Source organism: Dufourea novaeangliae, unplaced genomic scaffold (genome assembly GCF_001272555.1).
Source record: "Dufourea novaeangliae isolate 0120121106 unplaced genomic scaffold, ASM127255v1 scaffold6, whole genome shotgun sequence".
Classification (NCBI taxonomy): Eukaryota; Metazoa; Arthropoda; class Insecta; order Hymenoptera; family Halictidae; genus Dufourea; species Dufourea novaeangliae.
Genome location: NW_015373900.1, coordinates 3,995,109 through 4,014,838, shown reverse-complemented (window position 1 = coordinate 4,014,838; position 19,730 = coordinate 3,995,109). Strand labels below are relative to the sequence as shown.

The 19,730-nt window shown below is 34.5% G+C and overlaps 1 protein-coding gene across 1 annotated transcript in view; it reads right to left on the bottom strand.

Annotated features, from left to right (window-relative positions):
* The window catches only part of LOC107193458 (tyrosine-protein kinase Drl-like), a 240,270-nt gene that overhangs the window by 34,451 nt on the left and 186,089 nt on the right, over positions 1 to 19,730 (bottom strand). Inside the window, exon 4 of the mRNA XM_015582905.1 lies at positions 11,599 to 11,773. Coding sequence (XP_015438391.1) covers positions 11,599 to 11,773 — 175 coding nt within the window. The remainder of the gene's footprint in view (positions 1 to 11,598; positions 11,774 to 19,730) is intronic.

Sequence of the window (19,730 nt, the reverse complement as noted above, 5' to 3'; positions counted from 1 at the left end):
TAGCTCGATGAACAATGCTTATGCCAGTATAAACTTATAAAAGTGGCCTAAGGTATATAATTTATACGAAACATAAAATTCTCTTCATACAGACCAGGTGTGCTAATACTTATGAGGTGTAGTGTATGTATGTACACAGTCAGCAAATAATGTAGTACGCACATACTAAGTCCAGGAAGGAGTTGGGGTTTTACAAATCTATTTCTAAACCTCCGGACACGTCAAAAGCATATTTACAGCCATACATCACTAAAGCTTGCAAGACTCCATACAAAAGTAATAAAATTTTACGAATTAATCCCAAAAGTAGGTTCCACTTCCGTCACCTCGTTACGCCATCCGATCACGAAACATCCAGGATCCTCTAGCGACTACTCCAACCATTCCTATCCACTTCCGTACCAGACGACTCTCTCGTAAATCCAAGAAATTTCTCCCTTTTTTCTCACGGAATCGAGAGCACCAAGATACCGGACATTACCCGAATACATCCGGAGCGAACTGTATCTCGTTCGATCGATTCTTTCGAAGGTTTTCCTTTCTTTCCCTTTTGGCCAAGCGATATTGATGCGGAGGGAGCGCCTCAAAAGTAGAGGCGACATAGGGAGACGAAAAGCAGCTCGAGGAACGGCGCTCAGAGACAGCAGGGAAAACTGAAATACCGTAGAAGACTTCGTCGAAGCAACGACGTGGCCCGATATTCCGTTCCCCGGATTTATTGGCCGTTTTTCGCATGTAAATCCGGCACGACGGGGATTCGGCGAGAAAAAAAAAGTCGAGCGAAAAACGGGAATGAACTGGACGCGCGAACGATTTCAAACATTCCGCGCTTCGGTTCGCTTTTTTCCTTTTTTTTTTTCGACGAATTTCTATATCTACCGACGAGGACCTCGTGCACGACTGTGTTTCACGGTGCGTTGCAGCATTTGATTTATCTCGTACGATTTGCTCAGTTTTGCCTCTGCTGGGGCGCGCGTTCGAGGACAATTATTGTTCTGCGACGATACGGTGATGATTATATTGATACGGTAGCCGAAGAGCTAGTATTAACAGTTTAATAACCAGCAGCTTATTAATAGACTTTTAGATTTCAGTGTTTATAGATACGAAACCTGTTAAATTATCGTTGGATCAGGGTTAAAGAAGAAATTGTTACATGGTTCTGTTACGAGTTTTTGTTGTTTTTCATGAATATAATTTGCTACTGTTATTGAATTCTGTAATAATAGCCTCTGGGCTGTTGATCGTTGGATCTACTGAACCCATTAGTAGCTGGTAGGTAGAGGAGAAGGTCTAACAATGAGGAGGGGCCAGCACTTTGACTTCAGGACTTATTGCCAAACCTGCTAGATTTTTAATATATTACACTTGAATGTACTTGAAACATGTTTGCTTCACGATATACAGTTAAAATGAATTTCTTTTTTCTTTTTGAGTCGTAGCATTTATCATGACCCTATATATACTTTCAACAAGCCCATATTTAGACTCTAGCGTATATTTGGACCATCTCCTCTAATATGTTAATTGTTTGTACTTGTGTGTGAGAAATAAGTTGTCGGATATAAAAGTGCTAATATAATTAAGTCATCCATTCATTTCCAAAATACACAGAGTGTCAATAAATTGATGGTACCGCCAAAAATAAGTCGAAGGTCACAGAATGTTGAAATTTAAACTTCTTGTTTGATTCAAATAGTTCGTAAGGTTTCGAGCACACTATCTTTGATATGCTTTTACTGGAAGAAGGAGAAACCGTTTTTGTTCCGTAAGTGGTTCTATGAAATGAGAATCTCGTATCAAGATCCAACCACATAAAAATCACTATAAAAGAAAAATGGAACAAAATCTGGACTGCAACTAAAAGAACCGAAAATTCATAATATAATAAATGATTTTTACCAATTAATAACAAAGCAATGTGAATAGAAGGGACAAACAATTATAGCTCGACCAAGAACTAATCACTATAAAATTACACACGAATACTCAATTATGTAAAAAGCAGAACAACCAACTACTCCCAGAAACTGTATATCAATCAACCAACTTCTGTTTGAATCAGGGCTTGAAAACTGTTATGATATCGATTTAGTTTTCGGAACAGTTATAAAGAACCTAAGTGTCAGACTACATCAGTTTCGGTTAAGCTTCTGATATCAGCTCCCATACAGTAAATGAAATCACAACACATTACAGCTATAGGTTACTACGTATTAGCACAATTTTTTAAACCTTATTATGAATAAGTAAGTAAATATGTATGTACATATTTGTATACATACAAATATTTTTTAATACGAAACATGTTCGTTAATATAAATTTTGATGTGCTTAACAAAATTTTATCATACTGACTGCGCAAAAAAAATGCTTATATGTATACAATAATCTATGTGTAAGCGTAATATGTTGTGATTTCATTTGCTGCAAAATTCTATACAATCGCTACGAGAATCAGGTTTTACACCGTTTTGGAACTTATATAGAACCTAAAAATAACGGTTATAGAATTGATATGGGAGCTGATATAAGAACCTTATCTTAAACTGATATAGTCTGAATTTTAGGTTCTTCATAATGGTTATTCAGAATAAAGGTTCTTCATAACTATTTCAGTCGGAACCTTTATATAACAGTCTGAAACAGTTATTTTCGGAAACGTTTCAAGCTCTAGTTTGAATACATAACATTCGAATTGCAAGGGTAAGAAACAAAACATAAAGAAATTCTGTTTCCGTTAAAAAACGTAAAGATTTATAAAATGATCCTACTCCAAAATTGTCCTTTGTGCACAGAGATACAGACACGGGAAAAGGGGACGAGGTCGCGAGGGTGTATAGTTGGTGTTTACTCGAGCGAACGGATGTAAAATCTCCAGCCTTCGCAACCCACCCGGAGGGAATATACAACGGGGAAAGAGGAGGGATCTAGAAGCCTCGTTTTCCCGCGCGTTACCAGGCTGCAGAGAGTCTCGAAAGAGCTAATATATCCCTCGAGAGACAATTGGCCCACGCCTAAACTTTCCCAGCGTGAAAGACAGTGAAGAGGAAGAAAGGGGGAGGCGGCCACTTTCGCTCGCTTCCACCCCATAAAAGATCCCTTTCCGTGAATGTACGCAACGTATTAAAGTCTCGAATTATTGGCTCATTGACTGACGCCATTACTCGAACGATACTTGTGAAAATATTTAAACCAGCAATTACTTGTATACTTGTAATAGAAACGTGGTTATAAACAAATTCAATGTTTACTGCAGGTGTAAAATTGTAATACTAACGACATTGGAACTGAACGTTGTTGTCCTGTTGAGGTCATAAAACAGTTGGGGATAATTGTTTATTAAGTATTTAATGTAAATGGTATTGCACCCAAAAATATGAATAATTACTTCATTCCACGTTATTGCTGTTGCAATATACAATATGTATGAGGTATGAAATAATTTGTGATAGTATCGAGTACGAGGATATTCTATCTGTAAGAACAAATTGAAAAAGTAAAATAGAATTATTTTGTCGTGGTATGTACTGGCTGCATCACCTATCAATTACAGCATTAAATATGTACAATTATGTTTTCAAATGAAAAATTGTCAGTTTGATCAACATCTCACAAATATATTTATTAGGTTAAAAATTTATTTATTCAAGTTATGTAATTTTTTGTTTATTTAAACCTAAATATTGTGAGGGCGTGGATATAGTATCTTCTGTATGTCAAGCTTTATAACAAATTAAAATTAGTCCTTAAGATGACTCTTTTTACAATTTGAAGTTCGGTAATAGATACAATTTTTTTAGGAACTAGATCTGAAAAATAATTTATAAAAAAAGAAGTAAAATATGTGAAAAAGTAAGGGCTAGTGTATCGCTAGAAGGCCAGAAGAGTCATTAAAAATAAATAGATTAGATTATATCGTGATACCAAGTACATTACCGCAATGTTAACTACAGAATGGCATAAATATACAGGGTTCTACAAAAAAGAGTAACTTTGAAATCTAATAAAATACAATCTCGATTTACACATTTTGTATTCAGTCGACTTGCTTCTCTAAACCATAAAATAATGTCTTTCGACATGTTGCTACATGTATCATTAACAATAACAAAGATATTTCACGTTGTAACCCTTATTAGAATACCCTACAGAAACGTCGAGTCTTAATACATGGAATTATTTCTTATATCTAAGAAGACGACTCAATGTCTTTAGCAGAAATAATATGCAACAGAAAGCGTAGGAATCAACAACAGAAGGCACAGAGACGGAGAAGTATGACGATTCGAGGCTTCAAAAGATTTAATAACGATCTACGAGGAGACAATTGGACCACTCAGAGGGAAATTGGAAAGCCTGAAACAGGGGGATAAAGATGAAACGAAAAGACGACGTCTCGTTACCTTGCCCTCATTTTTATAATTTCAACATCCGTGGAATTCATTTTCGCTGATGCCGCGCAACAACGACAGGGAGAATTTGAACCGTTAATATTAGAGGTAGCTATCGTTTCGCTGAACGTGTAATTAATATACATACATAACCGAGAGATTCTCCACGGTACTCGTCGTTAAGTAGATTTCTCGTACACCCGAGCTTTAATGCGAGTAACGTAAAGAGCTTCTCTTAATTACAGTTGGACTTAATAAGGTCTTTAATTGAATAACGTGTCGGGTATAATTTCTCACGGGTTATTTCTGTTAATATAATTTATTTCGCTGTAGATACTCAGTAACTCCACGAATTGGTCAAAGGATATCTACATAAGTACATTATACCTTCATAGGAATAAGTAGAAGAGATTAAATACTTCACTACTATTTCTGACAGAAAATAGTCGATCGCAAAGATTATCTGCAATGTTAATAAATATAAAAATTAGTTCATTGTCAACGAATGAACGTTACTTCAATTTAATTTTGCCTTTATTTTCAATGAAAATTGTAGTAACCTTGTGTTTTAAAAAGTTATTAGATAAATTAACTCTTTCCGTCGGGTGTGGGAACTGTATTAGAATTCAATTAGTTCTATACATATTAAAGGATCATACATGTATGAACAAGCCGTCGAAGCGTGCGTTGAATTGAATATTGAAAGTAAAGTAGTATGCTAGGCTACTGAGAGTTTATCGACTAATTGGATTTCTGAATTTTGTTTGTTCCTTGCAATGGATGAACTAAGCAAAGATCAACGTTGCGTTAATACAAAATTCCATTTACAATTTATTTCAATGAATTTACATTATTGAATACTATTTTTTATGTGTAAGACTCGTATTACTTTACTGCTTGGTCCTTAGTAGGTTAAGATGTTCGTAGAAGTTTATCGTCTGTTAGCATAATAATATATTTGTAAATATGATAGTTTAAAGTTCTTGTTCGTATTATGTAAAAATGTTAATAATTTGTCGCTCAAAAATAAAGCTGTAATTTTTATTCGTTATTCAAAATAAATTTCCTCAATTCTGCCATAAACAAAAGACTATAATCGAATTCATGGTTTCTCGATCGAAATGTCAGATGACAGTAAATAAAATACAAACACGAAATTGATATTTCGTTCGAGGATTTAAATTATATAATACCTTTTCTGGGTAAATCGTGTGTAAAATCGCGTGCCGGAAGTCTCGGAAGAATTAATATATTCAAAGGAAATATGACAAGTCTGCATAAAGAAGAAGGAAGTCGGAGAGGGGATGAGAAGTCGGGCGGAAGAAGGAAAAGTTCTCTCCTCGAAACTTTGTCTCGGATCTTCTTTTACCGGAATTTCGTTGCATAAGATATCTTGGTAGATATAGTTAATAATGTATGCGTCATAAAATAGGTTATAGAAGCTCGATAGAGAAGCTACCCTTTGGGTAGATACAGATAATATAATACTTCTCAGTCTGAACTAATTAAAATTATGGAGACCCTTTTAATGTTTACGCTTTGAAAGAAATATTCTGTTCAGAGAACTTTCCGATTTTTCATTAACTGTTGTTTTGAAAGTGCACATTTTATGCATTTGTAGATTATTGTATTATGTATAAAAAATACCTATTTTATTCTTTATTTGACTGATCCGTTTGTAGAGAGATTTATAATTCCTGTTCAATTTTTGTTTTCGAAAACTAGTCTACAATAAGTTTGTATAAACATACGCAGTGTAGTTATGATATTCTTACAATTGTTTGAAAGTTGATATGGTATACGAGTTAATTGAAAATTTGTTACTGTCAGCTATAAACATATCAACGATTACCATTGCTATAACGCAAGTGTTGATGATTTTACAAATTAACAAAACTTGCGAATGATACATTTGTAGGTTTACGCCTGTCAATGAGTTACTGGGTAAAACTACTAATTATAGGTCAGCTTCTACAACCTCAGATAACTACTGCTTTCCCAAAAACTATTATATATTAATTTCGATTCAAATTTTCCTTCTGTCATAAATTCTATTTTGTATATTGAATGTATTCCGAATAGAATTTTTCTCTTTACAAAATTTGATTAGTAATTATCCGGATACATATCAAATGCGAAATCATCTTGAAGAATTATTACAAACTTACTTAAGGTCCTGAACATGTAGGAACTACCGAAGTTTGAATCCCAAAAATAAAACTATTAGAAAATACAATTAGGTTGTTGCACCATAAGTACCGTTTTCGAATCATAAAGTTACAACAATTATAACTTCCCGTAAATGAAAATATATATTTATATATGTTTTCCTTTCTATTCTTCTTTAATAAAATATTTTAAAAAATAACAAGTAGAAAATTCACTACAAAACACTCGTACCAAAATATCTATGCAGGGGAAGTTTTCTATTTTCCATCGTTTAAAATATATTTGTTTCTCTCATTACTTAAAATATATTAATTTAAATGTTTATTTCTATTGTTTCCTGTTAATAAAAACCTAAATACTTAATTCTACTAAAAATAAGTAGTGTTCTTTCGTCGAAAGTAACAATGGCAGTAACTATGGAAAACTGCTATAGGTCTTTACCTACTTATCACGTAAGGCAAAATCTGGGTCAAATAATAGACCAATAAACGTACCCTCATAAGTCATAATTTCATCTTTTTAAAAGAAAATTGGTAGCTAGGCCAAATGTACAAAATTTTACTTATGTTCCAGTTCTCCCCTGTACAGACATAACTAAACTGTTACTGTGAATCATAATGTCCCAGCATTTTAGCATGTGGTGTGCAAAGGTAAATCGATGTAAAATCTATTCGAATCATGACATTTTCGCCTTTCGATCCTATTTCCGTAAAAAGTAATATGTTTGTAACGAAGCGTGCTGGAAATCGACATTTACCATAAGCATAACACATTATCTTTAGACATACCATATGTCCAAAACATATGAACAGAAATACAAGTCCTCCACATCACATACCACCCTTCACCTTACACGTTCCATATAAATAAGGAAAGTATTCTACACGTTAAAGTCACCTTCGATCTGCAGATTTACGCAGAAGACAACTAGTTCGACGCAGAGGGAAGAATGTCCGGGTCGGAAAAAATCGTGGAATAGGTCGTAGGGAAAAGCAGCGGTTTCGTTTCCGCTGGCTCTTACATTCTCTCCCGGAGGAGTCTTCTTCGAACAGGGGGCCGCGTGCAATAAAATGTCGGCTGTCGTGCCAAGCGACCGACGGATCACCGTGGCTTATTGAAAGGATATTTCATGCCGACGAGTTCTTCCCATCCAGCTTATCCGTCGAATAGCCCGCGGGGGTGTGGAAATCTTCCGGCGCCCTTCTTGTCTTTGCCCCACGGCGACGAAATCAGGTTCAGCTCTCTCTCAGTTTACGCATCCAGTGGGAAACTTGCGACGGTGGGCGAACACCGGCGACTTTTCGCTCCAGCTGGCTCGTGGGAAATGGAAATGGTGCCCGACGAAACACGAAAAAGCCGCGGGTGTAGTGATGGGTAGTGGTCGATCCGCGAACAAATAGTTTCAAACATGTTTCGTCCTTTATGAACATGAGGAGTTTAAACAGTCCAAGCTGTGTTTGATCGTGGCGAGGCGTTCAAATTTGTCAAACAATGTGATGAAACATTCCAAACTTCAAGGAGAGAATGTAACTTTTTTTAAGCAGTTTAATAAAACGTTCCAAACTTCAAATTCAAGTCATTGTAAACTGTTCAAACAATTTGGTGATGTGTTGACAAAATTCAAGCTGGAGTCGCTGTAAAATTTTCGAACAGTTTGGTGAAGTGTTTCAAACTTCAAGCTCAAGTGGATATAAATTTAAATTTTTCAAACAGTTTGATGTACGCTTCATACATGAAGCTCGAGTCGCAGCTAATTTTTCATATAGTTTGATGAAATATTTCAGATTTCAAATGGATCAAACAACGAGCGTCGGTCAAGTGATGTCTTCATAATATCAATAAATAACTAACACTGAAGTTTCCAACACCCTACCAATAGTGTTGGGTAATAAAACCGTTCGAGTGTATTTGAACATCTGATGAGGAATTTAAACAGTTCAAGTCGAGCTTGATCGTTTGTATTCGAGGCGTTCAAACTGAAGGTCGCTTTTAAACAGTCTGATGACGTTGCAAATTCCAAATTCTTGAACCGCTATAGACATGCTAGTTTGGAAGATCAAACACGGTTTAAACTGTTTAAGGGCCGTGTCGAATGTTTACGACAAACATGTTTGAGGACACCTCATGTTGCTTGGCCAAAGCTCACGGTTCAAACGATTTGAAGTTAAAACGTTTCTTAACTTAAAGTTAAATCATCAAACCGTTTGAGAAGCTAACAGTGATTGAAGCTTCATGTTTGGAACATTTCATCAAACCGTTTGGAAAGTTAACAGTGATTCGAGCTTGAAGTTTGAAACGTTTTATCAAACCATTCGAAAAGTTAACAGCGATTCGAGCTTCAAGTTAGAAACGTTTCATCAAACCGTTTGAAAAGTTAAGAATGACTGATAAATCGATTCATCGAACCGTTTGAAAAGTTAGCAGTGACTCAAGTTTAACATTTGGAACGTTTCATCAAATCGTTAGAAGTGTTTGCACGCGACCTTCAGTTTGAGCACCTTCCTAATTGATATTAGGTTGATACCTCGGTTAGAACTATTTAAACTCTTCGTGTTTACGAGAGATCAAATATTTTTGAAACTGTTTGTTCGTGAACCAACCACTATTCGCGATTGCTCGCGTATCTTAGGAGCAAGCAATTCTGTGCATACGCCAACCCCCTCCAGATTCTGATTTATTTGCGGAACGATCGCGCCTCGAATGAAATTATGGATTTAATAAGCGCGGGACAAGCTCGATCGATGCGTAATCGCGGCGGCTTTCCCGTCGAGAGAAGCTCGTTACTATGGAATCGATTTAGTTTCGTTAGTTTGTCTGAGAAGCTGGATAATTTATAAATATAAAGTTCGTTTCTCTCTGGATCTGCTCGAGATTGTATCGATTGTGCCCGCGTAATGAGCGAAGAACTATTAGGCTGGATTATTGATATTCGGATGTGTTACCGGTAAGAGAGCTTTATGAAGATGTTGGGTTTCGGTAGAGACATTGAAAAATAAAGAATAATAGTTAAGTAATAGGAATAATAAGAGTGTTTGAGATGATCAGTGATTAACGGGTTCTATAATAATTGATCGTTTCTAATAGATTGATGTTGGTTGCAAAGAGTCATGGCCAACATGTGTTATGTTGTAACAAAAGAGAATTCGAGAAAAATAACTCGAATCGTTCTAGTCTAACGAAATTAGTGGTGTCATCTGTTGGTGGGAGATTCATTTATGAAGTGTCAATTTTTCTTACTAATCTGTAAACATTTCATGACATTTCGTTCACTAGAAGCCAAGATACGATGCATTTAAGCGATGCACTAGTTTGTACACATCGGTCGAAAAAAGAATAAAAAACAAAGAATCAACATTAAGTTCTGTGTTAAAAACGGTAAAAGTACTACGGAAACGCTCCAAATCCATAAAATCGCTTATGGAGATACTTGTTTATCACAGACACAAGTTTTTGAGTGGCATCGACGATTCAGAGAAGGCAGAGAGGATGTGGATGATGATAAACGCTCAGGCCAATCAACTGAAACGACGACCGAAGAAAATGTCGAACAAGTACGTGATTTCGTGAAAATTGTGAAAAAATTGGAATACCCAAGACAATAATTTATCGCATTTTCACCCAAAAACTTGGTCTTCGGAAATTAGATTCAAAGTTTGTTCCACATCGATTGGTAGATGACCAAAAATTGTACCGAATTGGGCATTGCAAAGATACCATTCGAGAAGCTCAAAGAGATGAAAAGTTCTTAAAAACGATTGTAACTGGTGATGACACGTGGTGTTTTCAATACGTTCCAGAAATCAAGCGTCAAAGTGCGGTTATTTTTGGGACGGAGGGTGTAAAGTTGTGGTACATATGTATAATTTGAATGCAGAATACTTGTCCGATATTCTATTCAGTCAACATGACGTAGGCTGTTGGAAATAAGTGACAAATACTATTAAGGTAGCACAAATATTTGAGTCCATTCAACACAAACACAGAATTTTACGAAAAAATAGTGCTTTATTTATTGGCACACTCAATTCACTAGTAAGTCAATCGAATTAGTTGTAGCGTAATCGTACCTACTGGTCGTAGAAATAAGGTGTGGAATTTATTAGAGAATTAATTGATCATATCGTACTGCTTTGAGTTGCTTTTCTTGAAGACTGGGTTTTACTAATAGTCAGAGTGTCTTGTATTTAAGGGTAAATTAGTAGGTTGGAAGGATTATTATATTATTATGTCAGGTCTTGTTAACGTGAATCGTATTATTATTTGCCATATACTTTGACGTTAAGATTATGAGGAGCTGTGTAAATAATTAAAAAAATGTTAGATTTCCATTCTGAGAAAATTAGTTTACAAGAACTACAATACGTGAAAATATGTACCTGGTGAATATATTAATCCGCTAGCTGGATCTTTTTAGTATCTTGTACAAACATTTTTTTCAGAAAATCATAAACTAATATTCTGTCCATCCAAATCTAGAAAAAATCAAGAACCAATATACAGTCCATTTAAGACTATTTAAAAGATTTAACAAATTTTTATTGATAAACAATTTGTTTGCTCCCGATACATATTGAACTAGTGATCACATTAACATCGTTTTCCTAACGTTTGAATGTCATTTAACACGTTCCGTGCCATAGTGAAAAAGGCCGTACGTAAAAATGTGTGTCTTTTGTTAATAGAGGCTGTTGGTCTTGTTTTAAATTACAGTTCGACATTAACACGTTCTATGCCAACAATTATTTAAAAAGAATGATATGACTAATAAGAGAAACATTTTCATTATTATTAGAGAACTCAAAGATGAATAATTGCAAATATATATCACTAAAAATTATTATGAAATGGTTACACTATTATAATAAAGATTGGCTAAACACTTTTGTTTTTGTAATTTGGTGCGTGTTAAGATCGTTTATTCGGACAGTGAATATGACAATTACTCTCAACTGACAATGAAAATAATTTTCTTAGGTAATTCGAGCACGAGACCAGAATTTCTCGGGGACGAAAACATTTACGAAATTATACTCACTGTGATTCTTGAATGTGGGCCTTGCTGTTGCGAATATACAGGGCGCTCGCGACACTTCCGACGACTAATATTAAGGCGCACGCACACGTCGCCGCTACGTAAAGTGCCCCGGCACCATTCACCAGAGGTCCCGGCTCTAAACGAACTGAGTCGTTCCTCGGAGGCGCCTCCACTCCTAAAAACAAATAATAATTTTCGTTGCTATTACTCAACTCTTACATTTTTCATTTAATGTCTACATTTACGTGAATCCTTCTTTTTTTTCTTTAAAATGCAACAAGCAACTGTAATTGCAAACTTGATCTTTTTATTTTATTAAATAGAGAGAAATTAACAATACATGCTTAAACTTAGCCACATTACTTCTTGATAGAAGGGAACAAAAGAAAAAGTACGCACTATAAGTTACATAGTGTTGTAAATTTGTTTACAAAACATTTATGTGCAATATTAATGTTTTTTTTACAAACATTAATGTTTATGTACAATACATTTATGTGAAAAATTTCCTTTTATTCTACAGAAAAATAGAAGTTACTCACACTTTAATGTTACACGATTCTTTGATTCAGTTTTATGATTGCATTGCGGATTTTGTGCACTTTTAGGGTATACGTTTGCTTAAACCTCGGTATGCAGAAGTATTCAATGAAGTCTAATGACTTTTTCGTTTTAGTTAGAATCTGTTAGAAATCTTGATAAGGTAATAGAATTTCTGTTTGATGGATGCTTTTGATAAAATGGATAAGAAAAATCTACAGTTACTTACGAGAAACAGAGCATCTAAATATTTATGTTGGGATTGAAGATAGGATAATGTTTCTATTTGTAAGACTGGAGTTGTATTGTTCAACGGGGCAAAGGTGGTGGTGTAATTAAGTTTTTTTGTTTCATGTTATTTTGAAGGTTATCTGAAGGTCATTGCTATTTTCCTTAAATAGCATCATGTAGCTTTAATTTCATTAGTGTTGTAACTGGTGCCAAGACGAGTTCAGCGTCATAGGATACTATGACCTGCAAATGACTTTCGACTCAGAAGTCTAGAATCAATCAACGGAAACATTAACGTGTGTAGTTTTGTTTCCCAAACGGTCAGGTTTCATTCGTAGCAACAACGTGCCGTCTTATTGACATTTGAATTGCTTAGAAAATTTTAAATTGAAACAACAGTTCATAGCCATACGAAAGATTAAATGCATGTATCATTAGGGAAAGTCTCCTCTTTGAACACTTTATTTGATCTAAATAAAATTATTTTCCATATTACTATTTATGTTGAGCGAATCGATTCGATAAGTGTTCGAATGCGGATGTATGTTCGTGTACGACTTGTCGAATGCGAGTGTGTTTGTCGAATGAGTGTTCGCGAATGTCTGTTGTCGATCGAGTGTGTGCGAAATGAATCTTTCGAATAAATGTTTTCGACTGCCGTCTCGAATTCGTGTGACGTCGCGCTTCCACAAAGTTCGCTGAAGGCGTTACCAAAACTCGCCTCCTTATTGGTTATGCCCTGAAGGGGAAGGCAAATTTCTCGGTTTTTCCAAGTGACGTGGAGGTGGAAAACCTCTCCTTCAGGGCGAAGCGGACGTCAGGAAAATATCGCGCACGTGGTCACGGTGCGAGTTGACCGCGACGAATTTTCGAGTCTCTCAACGGTAGGGTTTATGACTGTATTGTCTGCGAGTCAGCGCGCCCCGGTAAGGCCCGGCGCGGATGGGTCCCAGGTTACCGAGCGCATGTGGCGGACTGCAGACCAAATGTTCGCTTCTTTTGTCTCTGATTCCCTTTGTCAACGAAATCAAAATGGCAAGGGGTCGGTCTTGAAAATATAAATTGACTGAAAGAAGGAATAAAATAATGAAAGTAACGGTACTGTCTGACTGTATAGCCGTTGTTTCGGTCTACGACGGAACAAATTACCTATCGCAGGTCAATCATTCCAAAAACTATTAAACCCAACAAACGAAATTCCTACCATTGATCGTAATTGCTTTCATCGACATGCAGCAATTAAAGAAAATTAACAATTGCCCCGCGAAACGCTAAATCCGTTCACGCTGAATTACAATATCGTACAGCCGGTCATAGATCGAGGGAGGTTGCCCGGTATCGTTAACGTTACGGCCGATTTCGGGGTTTGACTCCCCGGTACAACAGCGTAATAACACAGACAACACGGCGATTAACATAGATTCCCCGCGCGATTTAATGAGCGGACTTCTGCACGACCGTGAAATAATTGCATTACATCCGCGATGCGTGTTTAAGCCGCATTACGCTATCGACGATCCATTTTGTCGATTGAACCCGTTTTCCAGGGCCGCACCACTGTCGCTGGGAGAGCCGATTCCGGTCGAAGAACCGCCGACAAGCCGATCCCGCAGCACGTTTACATGTATAGGCACGTTTACACGTTCGAATAATTTGCGTAAACTGACTTTTGTGCATTTACATTTGGACAAATAAATCGTTTCGTTTAACTAAGAGGATACAGGACTATTAGACAGTCAAAAACGATGGTTTCTTTTGTGTTGGATTGCTTCGATACGAAGTAATTATTATACCCATACTCAGTTCCTGATCACTTAAGAGTAATTATCGCCGTTTTTTTAACGTATATATAGAAAAATTAATCAAATCAAGTCATCTTCTTTTCACATTTTTACGGGAAGAAATCGTCTTTATTAATTTTTAAAAAAACTTACAACTACCCAATGTTGATGCGCAAGTTTCACGTTCTAGAGAAAGGATTTCCACACTTTCACATGAAATTTCAAGTGAAAATATTCGTTCGTTCAAAAATTATAACATACATAATGTTTAAAATTGTTGTTTCGAGATAAACTGCTCCTACCGTTCCGCGAGGCCGTTACTGTGCACTCAGTTACGTTCAGTGTTATAACTTCCGTAATAATTCGAATTTCTTTATGAAACTTCCTTGTAAATGTTCACAAAGAATGAGGCATTGAAAGTCAATAACAAATAAGTCGATTTTTTTAATCTTCAATAGTCCTGTACCCCCTTAACTGGGTACTCCTCTCTGGTGGCCTCAAAATAATAGTGTGACTATAAAAGTGGTTTCCACGAAAAATAGAAAAGTTATGGGAGGTATTGTGATGAATGTTTATTAAATAGACTTTTCTTTACAATTTAGAATTTAAAGATGTAAAAATAGAAGCAAAATGGCGGCGCAGGAACTTGAATGGCGGAACGCTGCATTTGATGCGGTGCAAGCCATAACATTTGCAATTGTAATCTAAAATGAAAAAGGTTAAAATTCTCAATATCTACATTAAATTTGCTAGAGAAATAGGTAGGGATTTTGCGATACGGTGGACAGTTTTTTTGTAATCCATACTTATATCCTATATTTTTCGGGCCAAAAATAAGATTTCTTCTTTTATATTATTTACTTTTTTATATTATTCCTTTTATATTATCCACATTTATTAAAATTTTTCTAAATCCATGTAAATTTATCTGGCAAATTTAATGTAGATATTATAAATTTTAACTTCTTTTAGTTTAGATCACAGTTGTAAATTATGGCTTGCACCGCAAAAGCCTGCAACAAGTGGAGACCTCTGCCATTCAAGTTTCTGCACCGCCATTTTGCTTCTTCATTTACATCTTTAAACTCAAAACTGTAGACAAAAGTTTATTTAATGAATACCTACAGAAATGCCTCCAGTATCTTTTATACTTTTTGTGAAAATCATTTTTAAAGTAACCTATCATTTTGAGGCCTCCAGGGTGGCGTACCCTCTTAAATGGAAGCTAACTTCTCTGGCAAATAGTTACCAATATTTTTCTTTTAATTTCATTTGTAATAACTAATTATAATTGTGGGTTATTCTTTATATGTATATAAAATCACTGTGTAAGGTAGACTGCACATGTAATGCAAAAGTCAGTTTACGCAAGTTATTTGAATATGTAAATGGACCTTATCGCTGTCCAATGAGCGGACCTTGGCCAACCGGGGGTAGATTAAGGGTGGAAACAGGGGAGCACGAAGGTGGTACGTGCACCAAAGACGGAAAATCCTTTTGAATCATAGCTGGCCTGTTCGGTCCACCGCGAACGAAGAGTTTTTTCTTTTTTTTTGTTAGAATGTACAGCGAGCCTTGGGAGCCACGGTCGCGGTTCTTTTTACAAGGATCTCTGATATATTTCGCGCTCCGTAACACTGCTTTCCTCCTTTATATTGGGTACCACAAAAAGGTCAGTCGTTTTTTTAATTTTATACTTTTTAATACACATTCTCAAATATAATCACCCTAGAGAATTAAGTGCTGTAATTGTTAAAATTAGGTTGCATTATTGAAATTCTCTACGACTGTAAATTAATTTATAACAATAACTTGTAATATATTTATTTTTATTTTATCTTGATCTCTTCTCTAAACAAGTAAACATTATTACATTTAAGCTGGTATTGTTAATTTTTCAGTATTTCATAAAATAATAGATTATCAACGGTAACCATAAGTTTCGTGTGAAATTGTAAGTTTTGCATCCGAGGAAGATTGAATTCAGTATAATGTATATAGAAGGAAAATTCATAAATCTTTGATTACACGAAGCTAAATAATGGAGCAAATTCCATTAAACATAGCTGATACATGTTTTTAGTTGTCTTAAAGTTTATATTTATAAAATAAATGAAAAATTACAGTTGGTTTAAATCAGAACATGCTTTAAGTGATTGTTTTGCAAATGAAGTAAATGAATTGTACACACGTGGCGTGTGTGATTTCAATAGATCTGTAGAAAAGCTTACTTGAGAAATTACTTTATTTAACATTGATAGAGAATGCAACAATTTCCTGTGGGACCTGGTGTTTTTAGGACTCCGCCAATCAAGAAAAATAAAATGTTTGAATTATTTTATTAATATTTATCCATTTATTAATAATAAAGTATACAGAGTGTCTCAGCTAACTTGATCATCTCGAATAATGACTGAACGTTACATTTTATGAAAATTTTGAGGCGTGGAACTTAAATGGTATCAAGGGGCACATCTTGTAAGGTACGTGCTTTTTTTGTGGGTGGAAGCATTTCAGAGATTTCAAGGTCACCTTTATTTTTTTTAACTGAATGATCTATTCTTTGTACCGCAGATCGATAGAGTATCAAATTCTGAGTAAAAGTGTTTTGACCTTCATACACCTAAACCTTATAGTAATGAGATATTTACAAAATAATCACTGTATTGAAATCGTTGTATTGAAGTTGAGAGACACCAATTCAAGCACCTATGTATAGCTTCCAGATAGTAAGTACGTATTAAAAATTATTTTGTAAATATCTTATTACTATAAGGTTTAGGATGTATGAAGGTCAACACATTTTTACTCAGAATTTGATACTGTATCGATATGTGGTACAAAGAATAGATTATTCAGTTAAAAAAAAATCGAGGTGATCTTGAAATCTTTGAAATGCTGCCACCCACAAAAAAAGCACGTACCTTATAAGATGTGCCCCTTGATGCCATTTAAGTTTCATGACTTTAAATTTTCGTAATGGTACCGTTAAGTAATTATGCGAGGTGATCAAATTAGCTGAGACACCCTGTATATGAATAAGTAACTGATTTTTTAACTTTGTTATTTTTAAAGTTGACACATTCTTCTAAATCGATAGACATAATTAGGCGACCGGATGATCAAACTTTCTTTCCTTCACTCGTTTTCTTTTGCTTTCAATGCGTTTCGTGCATTCTATATTCTGTGTCATTCTTGTATTCTAATGGGTATCTTTTCGATAAAAGCAAATAAATACATTATTGTAATAGATCCCCAAGAAGGTCATTACAGTTGTATTTTTTGTCTTTCTTCTGAGAATTGTATCCGGAACTGGTATCCCCTTTGCGCTTCGTGCACTTGTTTCTTCCTTTTGTCTCAGACTGAATTGGCCCCTATTTTACCGTTCATTCTTTGCCTTGAAGAGGAACGTTGGAAAATATGGCGAAGTCTAATAAATTGCAAGGAATTTCTGTCCGCCTTTGAGACTACGGTTTGAATCTTTGAAGACATTCCTCTGATAGCCGGCGGAAGTTTTTATCCGAAGTCCATAAGGAAGTAATATCCTCATGCACGGACTCCGGCTGAACTTGTCGTAACTACGAGTGACTTGAATATTTTCCAATGATGGAAATTAAAATTGAAATTAAATTGAAACTTTGATAAATTAAAAATTTTAAATTGAAATTGAGATTCATTTTTTGTAAAATATTCATAATTTTTATTAGCAATTAATAACAAATCGAATCTTTTTGAAAATGTACTGTTCACGGTATTCATGTATAGAATTATAGAAAATTTATTTATAGAAAATTTTGCATTTTATATTCATATATTCGTTTTAAGGAAAAGTATAATATTTGTTCTACGAATAATTTTTAGATGACTTGCATTGGCAAATAAATTTTCGAGGTTTTCTTTAAGAAAATAAGGTTTTTTATTCAATAAAAAGATGAACGTTTTCAGCAATACAGAATAGCATTATTCAAGTAGACTTTGACTAGTACATATTATTTTATACTAAAATTACATAGATAGTTAATTTCAAAAAAGTTTTCAGGGACGATAAATAAAAAGCAAAATATTATTTGTGGTACGGACACTTCAATTAGAAAAACTTATAGTACTTTTTTTTTTAAATATAGGAATACTTTTCACTAACGAATAGAAAAAATAAGTTGAGTGACACAAAATAAAATTGTTTAAGTCTATTTTCTGTGAAATTTGAAACGATGAACGATATAGAAAATGCCATTTATTGTACAGATATAAAAACCAATTTATTCATTGCACCAAATTCAAAATTGAAAACATGCAATGTTGATCAGCAGGCTTGTATTACAATTATCGATCGTGAATCATAAAGAACGAATATCAACGTTATTATTAAGTTTTCAATTGGACATAAAACCAATCTCATTAAATTAAATTCCCTTACATTAGAAACCTATTAAATGTTTTATAGTGATAGTGCGATTTTAATTTCGTTATCAATGCAAGTAAATTATTAATGACAATAACGCAGCATAATGTTTTTGTTCAATAGTGATTAAATGATTTTCGGACGGATTTACATAAAAAATTATAACAAACTATAGATGATTTAGGAGAATAAAGTATACTAATCGCTTATCCAAATACAATCATATCATATTGAATTTAAGATACAATAGCATTGCAAATCCAGTAAGGATACATGGCACTCAAGCAACTGAATAATAATATAACATGTGTTTAGAAACTAGTCCATAGGTAAATATTACATGTTATTTACGATTACACAGGGTATTTCAATAAACTTCTTATAAATGTACTCATTAGTATCACGAGTGCTCTTGACAGGTTAATTTTCTCGAGTTTCGCATAACTCCTTCCTAGCTACTCGTTTTACTAAAATGCCTGACATACCTTATTAAAAAAGATTACAAACTTGTACTAGATACGACTAAATGATCATCTATATGTTACACAATTTACAGGTAGTGCTCGAAATAGAATGGCCTGAATTTAGCAGTGTATCACAGACATTCTCGATCTTTTAGAAATTCCAAGCAGTTATTGACTATTTTGAGCAACTAGTAGATTATATATACCAGAGTCAGTTAATTATACTACACACAATATGTTATTAATAAAATGCCGATGTTTATGCGAGTATAGATAATTTATGTCCATTTTATAAAAACTGGTATCAAACAGAAATTTCTTTACTGTACTAAGGATTCTATCAGTTCCCAAATAAACCAAAAACCTGAACCAACTTCATAAATACTTTTGTGTACTGAGGTTTGAACAATCATATGCAACGCTATAAATGCATAAAATCCGGAGTTCAGTTATTAAGATTTATTGGAGTTATTATTACAGTTTGTAATCGAGACTCTATATTTACACGACACTAAACTAAACAAATGACTTGTTCAGATTTAACAAATAAGCATACAAGAGGCGACGGTATCCAGAGCGGCATTCATTCATCGTCAGACCTGCGACTAGTCATCAATTAATGATTAATATTATTTCAGAATTTATATTATAATAATACTAACCATATTGTATTACAGTTTAGTCTAGGAAAGTTTAAAAGTTCATTTTTCAACA